We start from the raw sequence: 15,010 nt of genomic DNA on the forward strand, positions 1-15,010 counted from the left end.
AATGGTTTCTTTTAGAGCACCAAGTTTCCACATGCCGCAGGACATATCTGTACCTCTCATATTAGTAGGACCTGGCTCTGGCATTGCACCATTTAGAGGATTCTGGCATCACAGGAGGCGACAAATTCTAGATAACTCAACAAATGGCAAGAAACCAGGTCCCATTTATCTACTTTTTGGCTGCAGATATAAAGGAATGGATTTATATAAAGATGAAAAAGAACAACTTGTCAGTGAGGGCGTACTAACGAAATCTTTATTAGCACTGTCCCGAGAAGAGGGAGTTAGTAAGGTAAATAAAAGTAATGTATTGACAAATTTCTACACGCTAGCAAAAACGTGGAAATTGGGATCTTACCAGGACCACGATCTTCAGAAATGAAGGAACGACCGCAGAGAGATAGAGATAAAAAAAACAAAGTTTTTTATAATATTGACCTCGTATCTAAAAATTAAATGTTTGTATTTTCAGAAACATGTTCAAGCTTTATTAGAAGATGAAGGTGCTTATATAACACGTATGCTGGTAGATGAAGGTGGACATTTCTACGTATGTGGAGATTGCAAGATGGCAGAAGAAGTACAGCAAAAGCTAAAGGATGTTATTAAACGGCACGCACGTTATTCAGATGAAGAGGCTGACGATTTCATATTATTTTTAATGGTTAGTAAACATTTCTTTCCGAATAATCTTTTTAACATAAAACGGAATCGACTTCAAAGACGAATTTCAGTTATTTTGATTATAAAACAAAATTACTAAACCGATTTTCATGAAAATGAAATGGGATCATTCTGGAAGTATACTCCTTTAAAGAAAAAATAATTTTCAAAATTGCTTAATAATTGACAAAGTTATGAGATGACAAATTTTAAAAAAAGATCATACGCGTCGAATTGTGAACCTCCTTCTTTTTTTGAAGTCACTTGAAAAAGTTTAAATCCGTCCGTCCGTCCTTTAAAATTAAATATATATTTTATTTTTCAGGATGAGAACAGATACCATGAAGATATATTTGGTATCACACTGCGTACATCGATTGTACATAAGGCATCGAGGGAATCTGCGAAAAGAACCCGTTTACAATCTATGCAATCTTTTTGTTTATCGTAGTTTATGATATTGAGTATTTTGCTAAATATAAGAGAAATTCTGATTTAAATGCTTTATTATACATCGGTTTAACAATATCCTTTTGAGGTTAAACTTACTTTAAGTTATTGTATTTAGTGGTGTAAATATAATGATAATAAATAATTAATACTGGACAATATTGTTATTTTTATCAATAAATAAAATAGTTCATAAAATTAATTTTAACTATCTAATGGTACTAAATTGGAAAACTTTTGGAGGTTACCGACCGACGTTTCTTAACACCGGCTTTACTTAACTAACTTTTTTAAGAAAAGGCTTTTTTTTAATTTTCCAACAATATAAAAATTAAATCATCGTGTTAACAGAAGAACCAGAGTTTTCAGAGTAACTTGTTTCTATTGCTGTAAAAATAGACGAACATATTATTATAATAATATATTAAGGATTAAACCATCACACCGAAATAAGGCGTGCAAGTCCATTAAAATAACAATACATTTTAACTCAAAAGGTCATACTTAAACAGAAAGTCTCTCAAGTCAAATCTAAACTCTTTAATAATATTATGTAAATGTTAATAAAGTTTGTAACAAATGGATTATAAACTGGCCGGAATTATTCTTGGCATGAATCAAATTCTCAAGTTTTTCTTCGAACAACGTGATCGTATATTTCGATCTGTGTGTATCGTTTGGTATACACTCTCTGCTTAGTTGTGTTCTGACCGGGATCGTGTCGCGGGTCGGGGAAAATTATCTTGTGGTCGTGACGATTTTGGAAAAGCAGACCCCTCTCTGTATCCATCAATGGCTGTGGAAAAATGGGATAACGATTTGATATTGGTAATTATCTATACTAACATTAGTATAGATAATTACCAATATCAAATCAAAGTTAAGTTTACCTGAAATATGTTTGACGACCAACTACGAAACTGTTGTTCTTGGCCGCACATTTCATCACCGCATGTTAATTCTAATAGCCTCTCTCCTAATAACTCTTCCAGAACTCTATCCATAGTTTTTCCAAAGTTACAGTATTTTGGATACGCACTAGAGCCCAGAGCAAATACGGCATAACATACATTGCTCAATGGACCTATGATTTCGGGTGTTGATGCAGTTATACTACCTGCGAACAATTTAACGAAAATTATATATAAACTATTTGCTTCATAAAGTCAATCAACATTAAGAATCGGTTCCTTAATTTGCATTATTGAATTTTAATGTTTCAGATTTTGTAATTTAAAAATTATATAACTCAGCGATCGGCTGTAGTGGCTACTTGTTTTACGCAAATTAAGGGACCGATTGTTAATGTTGATTGGCTTTATGTGTTTTAAAGAAATGAAATTTTCTTTTATAATCTTTTCCAGTGTAATGAGATTGTAATCCTTACTTTTATTGGATTCCAAACGTGATAGTTGTCTTTTGTAGTCGATAGTATTTGAATTCTTATTGGACTCCATACGAGACAACTGTTTTTTGTAGTCGATACTCGGTGTCATGGCACTGTTTGTTCGTATTAGTGATTTGGGCGTGTGTACTTTGACGGTCCTGCAAAATATAGTAAAATGTAGTAAATATGGTAAATATAATACAATGTATTAACATTGTATAAAGGGATTCCAAGATTTTGGTACGGGCATTGTCCTATAAGTCGCCGTAATTTTGTTTATTTTTTTGAAAATACTTCTCTTTTGGACATGCTGTCGCGATTGAGAACTACATCATGCATCTATGCAAATGGGAGTAGAGTCATTGACCTCTCAGATTTCAGTCTGATACTTTCAATCGGACGTAAATTAATGCTCTTATAAGAAGTAAAATTTAAATGCAGATACCAAAAATCTTTTCTTACCCAGCACTATCAACTTGATCTCCTTGATTTTTCTTTTCATTATATAGCATTTGCAACAAATGTTTTGCGAATTCCTGGAATGATACATTTCAAGTCAACCAAATACTTACCAACAAAATAAACATTATAGCTTGGCATATTCGTTCGTAACACTCCCGATGGCCCGCCCGGGCCAGGGGGCGTGTAGCGATGAATGAAAAACCCACGACTAATGCACCTCAATTCCCCGCACTATTTCACACCCGCGCCATCTTTCCCCCCGTCGCCCGAACGAAATAAAAATAGACGAACATATTATTATAATAATATATTAAGGATTAAACCATCACACCGAAATAAGGCGTGCAAGTCCATTAAAATAACAATACATTTTAACTCAAAAGGTCATACTTAAACAGAAAGTCTCTCAAGTCAAATCTAAACTCTTTAATAATATTATGTAAATGTTAATAAAGTTTGTAACAAATGGATTATAAACTGGCCGGAATTATTCTTGGCATGAATCAAATTCTCAAGTTTTTCTTCGAACAACGTGATCGTATATTTCGATCTGTGTGTATCGTTTGGTATACACTCTCTGCTTAGTTGTGTTCTGACCGGGATCGTGTCGCGGGTCGGGGAAAATTATCTTGTGGTCGTGACGATTTTGGAAAAGCAGACCCCTCTCTGTATCCATCAATGGCTGTGGAAAAATGGGATAACGATTTGATATTGGTAATTATCTATACTAACATTAGTATAGATAATTACCAATATCAAATCGTTAAAGCTGAAGAGTTTGTTTGTTTGTTTGATTGATTGAACGCGCTAATCTCAGGAACTACTGGTCCGATTTGAAAAATTCTTTCAGTGTTAGATAGCCCGTATTCCTTCACAGGAACGGGAACCACGCGGGTGAAATAGCGCGGTGTTAGCTAGTAATTAATATAATCTATACTTAGAATAAAACTGTACAGATATTTTGAATTATTTTGTTGGAGGTTATTATTTAATTGATATTGTTGAAGTCAATATAGATAAAGTTGCTATAAGCAATCGCTACCAGGCAATACCTGGCGATACTCGTAAGTTTTAGTTTATCACCATCAAGGCTTGCTCTTAACTACAATCAACCTTGATGGAAAGCAATGATTTATTTTACAACAACAATGTTTTACAAGATGTCTAGTTACTCTTTAAATGAAGGTTCACAAATTACAATGTACTTATTATTTAGGTTATCACTAAAATAAATATCTAACACTAGCGAACCCCCGCCACTTCGTCCACCCTCCTTAACCCGGCCCTCGCGCAAAATCCGTTCTTAGTGAACCTCTACTATCTTTATACTAACTCAACTCCTTGCGATCTTTGTACCTACGTCAAGCTGTTTTAGTAAATGACCTTTCGCCTTTATTTATTAAGATATAGGTAATTAATTGTACTCCTACATAGAATTTTCTACACACCTTGTAGTTTCTACTGATATTGCTTCTCACAGTGCCATGTCTCCAATGATAGTATCCCAAATCAGAATCCCGTGGCAACAGCATTTTATTGCTTTTGAAAAATGGCGTCCAATCCTCCGTTATGAGCCGATGCGCGTAATCTATGTAGCCGGATATTTCGAAGCCGCTTTTGGTGAAATGTCGAATGAAAATGACCGACTGCAAAATAATATTCGTAAACGCTGAGTAAAACTGCAACATTTTAATCTTGGTAGTAAAATTATTATCTAAGTAGTACGTCTACTCGTGCTGAGATGAGAATTTGAGATGCTTTAGCTTTACCTTTTCTTAATTAGAGTCTTAATTACTTATTTCGTTATGGAATAATTAACTATTTTGACGGCCTCCGTGGCGCAGTGGTATGCGCAATGGATTTACAAGACGGAGGTCCTGGGTTCGATCCCCGGCTGGGCCGATTGAGGTTTTTCTTAATTGGTCTAGGTCTGGCTGGTGGGAGGCTTCGGTCGTGGCTAGTTTTTTTTTTTTTTATTTTTTTATTCTTTCCAAGTTAACCCTTGACTACAATCTCACCTGATGGTAAGTGATGATGCAGTCTAAGATGGAAGCGGGCTAACTTGTTAAGAGGAGGATGAAAATCCACACCCCTTTCGGTTTCTACACGGCATCGTACCGGAACGCTACGAACGTAGTTTCCACCCTACCAGCAAAAACGTACCGCCAAGCGATTTAGCGTTCTGGTACGATGCTATGTAGAAACCGAAAGGGTTGTGGATTATCTTCCTTCTCCTAACAAGTCAGCCCGCTACCATCTTAGATTACATCATCACTTATACCATCAGGTGAGATTGTGGTCAAGGGCTAACTAGTAAAGAATAAAAAAACTAAGAAATTATTTTCATTTATTAAATTACTAGAGGACACCCGTAAATTATTTCGCGTGAAATTCGTTTTTTTGGTTTTCGGGGTAAGATATATTTACGTAGTTTATGTTAAATATGACTTATATATTTTTCGTATGTATAATATTAGTATGGGAATTTACCTTAATTTAAAACTAAAGCTCGTGTAAACTAAATCACATACGATTTTAGTTTTATATTTACAAATATTCTGAGATAATGATGCCACAGATATGGCTGCTGGTTGCTATTATTATAGGCTGAGTCTATTTTTGCCATCGTGAATGCGATCACATACAAATCAAATCAAATCAAATCATTTATTTGCTAGAATGTGGTACATGTATTGGTCTTAAAATTATTGAGTCACCTATACATTCAACTGATTACAGTATACAAGATTTTTACAATTAAAATATTAATTTCAATTATTTATCCTAATAACATTAAATTATTTGATGTGAAAATTTACAATAACAATTTCAACCTAAATTTAACATATAATTATTACAATTTTTATTATCTAACTAGCAAACCATAAATGAAATTTTACTATTTACAGAACAAAACTTTAAAATGATATATTATGAAAATGAAAAATAAATCGATGATGAAAATGAATAGATTAAATTGCTTATGTCATAATGTCATATATACACAATAAAATAAAATAAAAAACGTATTAATTTAATTTATTTTATTTATTTTATTATCATGTTATAACTAGCGGACCCGGTCAAGCTTCGTTTTGACATAAGTGCACTTATTCTCTATCCCTTCTCTACCCTTCTATACTTCTACCCCTACCCTACCCCTAACCTACCCCTACCCTACCCCTACCGCTTGACTCTAAAAACGTATGTATGGGAAATAGAAAAGGGCAGTTTTTAGGGTTTTCCTGGAAATTATTTGATTTTTTCTCACCTTTTAAACCTTCCCTATACCTCCACGAACATTTCAAGACCAAGATAAGATAAATCCGTTAAGCCGTTATCGAGTTTTAGCGAGACTAACGAACAGCAATTCATTTTTATATATATAGATAATTTATTTCCAAACCTGTAATATCCCGACTCTATTGGCCCGTTCACGTACAGCCAGTTCCCGGAAAAACGGGTCTTCAATTTTGGCCCCTTCACTGACCAACACGTAGGGCCGGACCACAGGGAATACAATGGAGTGTATAGCGGCTCGACGTGAGTAAAATTCCTTTTCACTTAGTGTGTCGCCGTTTGCTCTGGAAATGAAAACTTTGTTTTGAAAACTATAAAGCTGAAGAGTTTGTTTGTTTAATTGAACGCACTAATCTCAGGAACTACTGATCCGATTTGAAAAGTTCTTTCAGTGTTAGATAGCCCATCTATCGAAGGCTATAGGCTATATATTATCCCCGTTTTCTTACAGGAACGGAAACCAAGCGGGTAAAACCGCGCGGCGTCAGCTAGTTAATCATCATCGTCGTCAGAGCGCTAGATACATGCGGGTCATGACCATGGTCTTTGAATCTCTACAAGAGCTATATGTCCAGCAGTCGACGTACCTTGGCTGATGATGATGATGATGATGATGGATTTCCACTACTGCATAGAGTATAAGATAAAGATAAATATACTTTATTTGCACACCACAAAGACAAAAACAAGTGAAATAAAAAACAAATTAGGAAGAGATCAGCATACAAAAGGCGGCCTTATCGCTAAGTAGCGATTTCTTCCAGGCAACCTTCGGTTTAGGAAAACTTAAGGACATCAGCAGGTATAGTATGGAAAGTAACGAGGAAAGTGCAGGGAAGTTGTGTGGCCACGTTAATCGTTCTGCCGCGAATATTCGTAAAACATTTCTACGATTACTCGCGTAAACATAGCGCCGTCTCTGGAGAATAAAATTGTATGTTATTTAAACGGGTACATACCACGATAAAACGACGAGATTTTTATTGTCGATATTTCGACCCAGTTGCATGGATCGTGGTCACGACGGGACTGAAGTTGCGAGATGAGAAGTGAAGTCAGCTGTTAGGGGCAAAATCGATCTACCCTCTTTCTTGTTCTTTTTCTTTTTTCAACGACCTCGCGTTTTTGGCTGTTTAGGCAAACCACACTCACGACATCGCTTTTGTTATTATGCGTGGGTCGAAATATCGACAATAAAAATCTCGTCGTTTTATCGTGGTATGTACCCGTTTAAATAACATTCATAATGAACAACCACGAAATAAGTTTAAAATCATTAATAAAATTGTAATTGCAAAAAGCAAATATTTAAGGAAAAATAAAAAACTTTGGCGATTATTGACAAAGTAATAGACTTAGATAAAAGTAAGAAAGCTCGAATGAAAGCTAATTTTTATAGCTTTTGTTAAGCTTAATTATAATAATGAAAGCTTAGATATAATAATGAAGCCATACATTAAAATAATAAATTTTTCCGAAAATAAATCATCATTGTTGTCCATTACCATTTTATTCGCCGTACAGTTTAACCGGAATCCAATATTGTACTCTGCACGTACCGTTTTCTATACTAATATACTAATAATATTATAAAGAGGAAAACTTTGTTTGTATTTTTGTTTGTTTGATTGTAATGAATAGGCTCAAAAACTACTGGACCGATTTTATTCGAAAGCTACATTATCCACAAGTAATATAGGCTACATTTTATTTTGAATAAAAATAGGGTTCCGAAAGATATTTGGGTTTTTCGGACACAGGGTGTAAAAAATCAACCAGAAAAGTAGGGTAGGTTTAGATAGGAGTAGGCTAGGGGTAGGGTAGGGGTAGGATAGGGGTACTTGAAAGTTTACATCGAGTTTCACGCGGACGAAGTCGCGGGCGTCGGCTATTATCTATAAGTTAAAAACCTACAGAATAAAACGATAAGTGCAAGTGATGATGAATTATCAATCGGTCCATCGCCCGCTGTGACTCTGAGCTTTCTTATGTGGCCCATAAATTTAATTATTAATTGTTTATTATTTATTATACATACATGATTTATTTATTAATTTACCTATAACCAAAAGCCGCTATAGTTCGCGCCGATTTGATGCTCCGTAAATTGCGTAGATCTGCAATTTCAATGAGTGAGTCCAAATAGTCCTCCCACGTATCAAAAGCCAGCAAACGCCTGTTCGCCTCCACCCCCGGTGGAAACTCATTTTTCTTCTCCGCCATTGTTGTAAAATCATAAAATATTTTCAAAATAAATAAAAATCATTGTGGTTTTAGAATGACTGTCAATTTTTGACATGCTTTTCACTAGTTACCGTAGACAATATACCAAGGGTGTCAAAGATGCCAAGTGTATTATCTATGATATGCCACAAATTTATGTATTTTAACAAAGAAAAACAGCTGCTTTAACTAAACTGCAGTTCTACTCGGTGTGTACGTTTACCAACTTTTTACATAAAAATGACAAATTATATTACAAATAACTTAAATTAATGAAAACAAATTTGATAACGAACATAGAACCAATATTAGATAGATGCCGTGCCGTGCCGTGCCGTTAAAGAGCCGTGATAGCCCAGTGGATATGACCTCTGCCTCCGATTTCGGAGGGTGTGTTCGAATCCGGTCCGGGGCATGTACCTCCAACTTTTCAGTTGTGTGTATTTTAAGATAAATATCACGTGTTTCAAACGATGAAGGAAAATCGTCGTGAAGAAACCTGCATACCAGAGAATTTTCTTAATTTTCTACTCGTGTGTCTGCCAATCCGCATTGGCCCAGCGTGGTGTACTAATGCCTGACCTCTCTCATTCTGAGAGGAGACTCTAGCTCAGCAGTGAGCCAAATATGAGCCGATAATGATGAACATAATTTAAAATAAAGGAATATAAATTTAAATAAGGAAATGACATGCGTTTTCTACCTTCATTTCTATTTTGTATGTTGGTAAACAGTATACGTCGAGTAGGGCTATAGTACCTATAGACTTACCTATTATACAGCTATGCGGTTTTACTCGCATATATCCCCCCATTCATGTGAGAATTTTGTGAAAAATGTTAACTTTATAAGTAATCATCATCATCATCATCATCAACGTACAAACTAAGTGCTGCCCTGTTTCCATCCACCTAAAGCGCAGGCACATAAGTGCATTGCATGTACGTACAATATGTACGAGCAAATACGTCCTTTAAATTTTCCTTCCATATAACCAAAACTTTCCCGGAATAGCTCTTTGACAAAATGCAACCTTTACTTAGCTGTAGAAAATTTAAAAGTAATATTTTCCATCCATATTGACCAATCTCTATGGAAAGTTGTTATGACAAAAAGTTCTAAAACAAAATAGTCGTATGTATTCACGTTCGTTCCCGAGGGAACTGTGCAAATACGGTCTACGTTGGTGTTCTGTTGTGTGCGCTAAATTGATTTACTTTCAGATGCAAATTTGCTCACCAGAGGCCCAATTATTGAGAACTCCAATTATATTGCATAAAATAAAGCCTTATACGTACACGAATACCTACGTGGGTACCTATACTCAGCGTTCACAGTTCATAGCAGTTTCCAATTGAAATTCGGATCGGTTTCGACTTCAATTCACCTCCGCTGTGAAATATTTTATAGAAATGAGTTGAACTTTTAGTTCATTGGTATTGTAGAATGAGGTAGTTCGTTTGTAGTAAAATCGGTGAGAAAAGGGACCCGATGTAAAGTTGAGATATGGTTTAAAAAGCGTTACATTTTTCTCTTTCATAATGTAATTAATGGTCTAGGGAATTTTGTATGAGTCTTTGTTCGATGTAGAAATATAAAGGAGACTTACAAAGTTTCATATATTACTGGACCAGGATGTGATGTTAACCCGCTGTGAGTGAGGTGGGGTATATCATACCCAGCCATTTGTATAACACCAAATATTTCTGAACTAACCTATTCCTGGAACTCGGCTGGCTCAGTAGCTGGAGGACATGGTGCAAAAAGTGATTTTAATTATGTGATAATAATGACGGAATTGTGACAGTTGCGTAGGCAGAGGAGTACGCTAGACGTGAAACCCCATAGGTATATATGGAACTAAACTGCTTCGAAAAACTTACTTAGGTAAATTAGTACCTACAGAAAAATTAGAATGTTTTATGTTATACAAGCTAAATTATATAAGAGTATGATAATTCATTGTTTAATTTTGTGCGCACAGTTTATTTAATTGTACCAAATATTTTCTCCCAAAACCTTGAAGGCTCAAATTCACTCAGCGGGCGATGGATCGAGATAAGTCCCTGCGTAACTGCGTAAACGAATCAGTAATAATGAGATCTGCAGACAAACCAAAGTCACTGTCATAGCTCAGCGAGTCGCGAAGCTGAAGTGGCAATGGGCAGGCCATCTACTTCGGACATCTACTTTGATATCCAAACCTGTTTAAAATAAATATTTTTTTTAGAATTGTTATCTAAAATAGGAATAAACAATATCGTGAAAATACGGATTTTCTAAGAGGACGATTTTGTGACTAGTACCTACTCGTATTATAGGTAGGTATGTACATGTATAATGTATATAAATAGTGTCCCCCATAACATCCACGATCAATTAAAAAATGTACCTTTTTATAGACGAATTCACTAGTCGAACATTTTCCGCCAATTAAGCAGCGAATTTTGATTCGTATTGAACCATTTCGATTGAAGTGCCTTTTACGGAATTAACATAATATTATATGAGCATTGTATTCCAATACCAATTTATTCATTTATATTTATTAGTCCAGTATATATAATACCGTAAACTTATACAATAATATTATACAATATTTAACGCTTTACTCTTTAACGCTGCAACTCAGCTGAACCGATTTGGCTGAAATTTGGAATGGAAATAGATTTTACTGTGAGATAACTTTTCATCCCGGAAAATTCCATGGTTCTTAAGGATTTCTGAAAAACTAAATTTCACCATGTTGCGGGCGTCCGCTAATGCCCTATTTTACATTTACCTAAATGGTTTTTTGCCAACTTTTAGTGACTGCTAGTCACAGGAAATAAATTATGATCAAAAAAATGTATTAATAATATTTATTATTTAGTATAAACTTATTTGGTTTAGGCAAACCTGTTTGGTACTACTGACCCCAAAGGCTCCAGAATCTGGCATCCGTGTAAGCCTGTGAGACGCTGACGGGGCGGTTGAGACATTTACATAACATCACGTATTCCGCTTACCCATTCAGGTTTGCGGGATGATATCTTTCTTATTTTTACGTTTTGTCTACGTGTCCTTTTCGATCATTTTCTCGTTATTTTGTTTGTGGCCCTTTTTGGACATTCTACTATATATTATTATCTAAACTAATATTACAAAGAGGTAAGATTTGATTGTTTGTTTGTTACGAATAGGATCAGCAACACGGCTGATTTTATTATGGCTGGGCGCATGGGGCTTCTTTCTCCAATGGGAAGCCGCATTATCAGCGATAACATTATCAGCTATTTACATTATCAGTAGTAACTCATGTTATATTATTATATCTATATCATGTTGCTATTGTCTATTTTATCCCCTTTACGGAAATAGGAACCACACAAGTAAAGGCGCGTGATTTTGCCAGTCAAAATTAACTAAATCTATCAAAAGAACTTTAAAAAAATTAAGAAAATAAACATCGCATGTCTCATAATCGTAAAACATCGTGAGGAAACCTGCATACCTGAGAATTTTCTCAATTCTCAAGTATGCGAAGTCTGCCAATCCGAATTGGACCAGCATAGTGGACTATTGGCAGCAGTGAGCCGAATGTGGGTTGATAATGGTGATGATGATGATGATGATGATGATGATGATCAAAAGAACATGTATACCTAATATGTACCTGTACTTATCTGGTAAGACTGTGAAAACATCTCACACCTCTTATGTCAGCGAAACATCGAACTGGAACGCTGAAATTGTTGGCGGTACCGAATAAAATTTTATTCGGTGACAACTATATATAGAAAATGTAATCAATATAAAAAATAAAAAGTTCAATATTGATTGAATAGCTGGAAATGGATCCAATTTCTCATTATAAAGCAACGCATAACAGTATCAGAAAGGATGTCGCATTTTTTGAAATGATCTGTAAATCCTCGGTAGTATAGTAGTAAGTATCCCCGCCTGTCACGCGGGAGACCGGGGTTCGATTCCCCGCCGGGGAGAATTTTTACAAACATTTTTTTTAGAAACAACTAGGTACACCATTTTGATAGAAATTAGTAGTATAATACTCGGTCTAACATGGCAAATAAATTTTTTATAGTACTCGTTTATTAAATTTTTAAATTTCAAGATATCGAAGGTAGAACTTCCCAATCTTAAAACTGTGCCAGAGGTCATCATTTTCGTGCGAAAAATAAACAAACATTTAAAATCCGACAATGTATTTTCATTTCACATTTTCCATGGGGGCGGTAAATAAAATCACCGATCCGATTGTATCGGCGCTTTTTGTATTTTGTTTTTCGTTCAGAAAACGGGTGACAATTTACGCGCTATGGACTTATTATTACAACTACCCTCAAATCAAAAGAGAAATAATATAATATTATAGGTACTTTATTTAAGGGATTGTGTAAAGTGAATCGCTAAAGTACCTTGACGGCCTCCGTGGCGCAGTGGTATGCGCGGTGGATTTACAAAACGGAGGTCCTGGGTTCGATCCCCGGCTGGGCTTAATTTGTCCAGGTCTGGCTGGTGGAAGGCTTCGGCCGTGGGTAGTTACCACCCTACCGGCAAAGACGTACCGCCAAGCGATTTAGCGTTCCGGTACGATACCGTGTGGAAACCGAAAGGGGTGTGGATTTTCATTCTCCTCCTAACAAGTTAGCCCGCTTCCATCTTAGATTGCATCATCACTTACCATCAGGTGAAATTGTAGTCAAGGGCTAACTAAAAGAATAAAAAAAAAATGCATGCCTAAGGAGACATTATGAACCTGTTTATAATAGAGAATGAATTTTCCATTTTGTACAATTTGTACGTATAGTGCCCACCCTAGTTGAATCCTTGTGCACGCCAATACTAAGACAAATTCTAAAGAAATATTGACAATATTTCGTTTATTTCCAGTAGCATAACGTGGCTATATCCATGGCAAATGCTTTCGGTGGAAAATTCGTATGAACTTTTTTAAATGTTAGCTTACTCCGTGGAATTTTACCAGATTTACAACTCTATAAGTACGCCACAGACATTGTGATATTATGGAACTATGAGGCTGGTCGAATGATGGAGTCTGATGGTGGCCATAGGAACTCATAAACCAATCAAGTAAATCCTGCTGTAGCTCATTTATTTTGCCAAAAAATATGCTCAAATGTTACAGAATGTATGTCTACGTAGTAAGCAAATAAGGGCTGGTTTTTAAAATACACGTTTTTTTTTTTAAAATATGATAATTCGTATTCTACCAACTCGACAACAAAGCTGACGCAATTGTCTTTCGCTTGGAAGGAAGGCAATCATTTTTTGTTTGTAGACAATTCAATGTCTTTTCCTCTGTTTGCATACGCAAACACAGCTGTAGGTTATCGTTTGAACTTATTGTTCGACATAATAATATGTACCTTGTACCTACTATTTACATGTTTTTTTTGTATAATTTTTATAGGTAAATGCGGCTAAAGATTCTGTTTGTTGCTGATAATCAAGTTGAGACAAAGCGAAGCATGGCTGGATCCACTAGTTGCTCTATAAGTACCTTTGTAGGTACAAAATTTATTTCTGCTATCTTTCCTGATATTATGTGATATTTTAATTTAAGTATTCTTGTTTTATGGAAAATGGTCCGCTATTAGATTTAAATGGAATTTAACATACCTTTTAACTTACCCTGAATGCATTTAAATGTTGAGAAACCAAAATGGATAGTTCTGTTTTTAAATCTCGTAAAATAAATACATACAATACAATATACATACCTATTTACATAATTTAAATACAAAAACCGCAAACATCTAAATTCTAAATAATTATAAATTCGGCATACGAGTAAAGGACGCTCAAGATAGATAGTTAATACCTACATTCGACATATCTAGCGTATCCTCGGTAGTATAGTGGTAAGTATCCCCGCCTGTCACGCGGGAGACCGGGGTTCGATTCCCCGCCGGGGAGGATTTTTTATGATTAATTTTTCGAAAAATTTCAATGAATTTTTTTATAGTGCACAGCTACTGAGATAGATAGGTTTTTAGATACACATATACAAAAATACTCAGGCCCAAAAAACCTACATTAATAAATTAGATATCAATGAAAGAAGAACTAACATACCTATTAAGAGAGTTAAGTATTGGGAATGGTGCCTATGTCTACATGAATTAATAAATTTCTTACCACCTATAAATGAAAATAATCAAAACGCTAATTTTCAATTCAATATGTTTTAAGGCATTTCTTACACTTCCAGTCAGTCAAAATCATAAAGGATACACTGAAGCGGTTTCTTAGTTTTAGCGGGATAGTGACAAATTCTGGGTAGAGAGGAGTAGGAAAACGGAAGAAGTCCTGGCTACGAAACATAAGGTAGTGGACAGGCATAAAAACACTCGTAGAACTTAGCCATGGATAAGGAGAAAGTTAGAAAGCTGACCGCCGTCCTTTGGAGAGGCACTTAGACAAGAAGAAGAGTGACAAATTCTACTTTGGTTATACCCCAATAATTACATAAGGCTGTACACAATCGTGTACAGTGACTTC

At 35.3% G+C, this 15,010-nt stretch overlaps 3 protein-coding genes and 2 non-coding genes across 5 annotated transcripts in view; 3 read left to right on the forward strand and 2 right to left on the reverse strand.

The window, feature by feature from the left end:
- Window positions 1-1,272, forward strand: part of LOC112048436 (nitric oxide synthase) — a 46,991-nt gene extending 45,719 nt beyond the window's left edge. The window contains exons 20-22 of the mRNA XM_024085960.2: window positions 16-292; window positions 473-664; window positions 989-1,272. Coding sequence (XP_023941728.2) covers window positions 16-292; window positions 473-664; window positions 989-1,114 — 595 coding nt within the window. The 3' untranslated portion in view covers window positions 1,115-1,272. The remainder of the gene's footprint in view (window positions 1-15; window positions 293-472; window positions 665-988) is intronic.
- Window positions 1,273-1,695: 423 nt separating this feature from the next.
- On the reverse strand, window positions 1,696-3,212 carry LOC128198108 (nitric oxide synthase-like). The gene is made up of 4 exons (XM_052881704.1): window positions 2,963-3,212; window positions 2,501-2,658; window positions 2,004-2,230; window positions 1,696-1,909 (listed from the first exon to the last, which is right to left on the reverse strand). The coding sequence occupies exons 1-4, from the start codon at window positions 3,010-3,012 to the stop codon at window positions 1,739-1,741; spliced, it is 606 nt and encodes a 201-aa protein (XP_052737664.1). The 5' UTR covers window positions 3,013-3,212; the 3' UTR covers window positions 1,696-1,738.
- Window positions 3,213-3,430: 218 nt separating this feature from the next.
- On the reverse strand, window positions 3,431-8,485 carry LOC112048432 (cilia- and flagella-associated protein 299-like). Its single transcript, XM_024085954.2, has 4 exons — window positions 8,322-8,485; window positions 6,369-6,546; window positions 4,411-4,608; window positions 3,431-3,644 (listed from the first exon to the last, which is right to left on the reverse strand). Exons 1-4 carry the CDS (start codon window positions 8,483-8,485, stop codon window positions 3,474-3,476), a joined length of 711 nt encoding a protein of 236 aa, XP_023941722.2. The 3' UTR covers window positions 3,431-3,473.
- A 3,911-nt stretch (window positions 8,486-12,396) lies between these two features.
- Trnad-guc (transfer RNA aspartic acid (anticodon GUC)) lies at window positions 12,397-12,468 on the forward strand. The gene has a single exon. It is a non-coding gene; the product is annotated as a tRNA-Asp (tRNA).
- Window positions 12,469-14,353: 1,885 nt separating this feature from the next.
- Trnad-guc (transfer RNA aspartic acid (anticodon GUC)) lies at window positions 14,354-14,425 on the forward strand. The gene has a single exon. It is a non-coding gene; the product is annotated as a tRNA-Asp (tRNA).
- Window positions 14,426-15,010: the final 585 nt, after the last annotated feature.

This window comes from Bicyclus anynana, chromosome 5 (assembly GCF_947172395.1).
Source record: "Bicyclus anynana chromosome 5, ilBicAnyn1.1, whole genome shotgun sequence".
Lineage (NCBI taxonomy): Eukaryota > Metazoa > Arthropoda > Insecta > Lepidoptera > Nymphalidae > Bicyclus > Bicyclus anynana.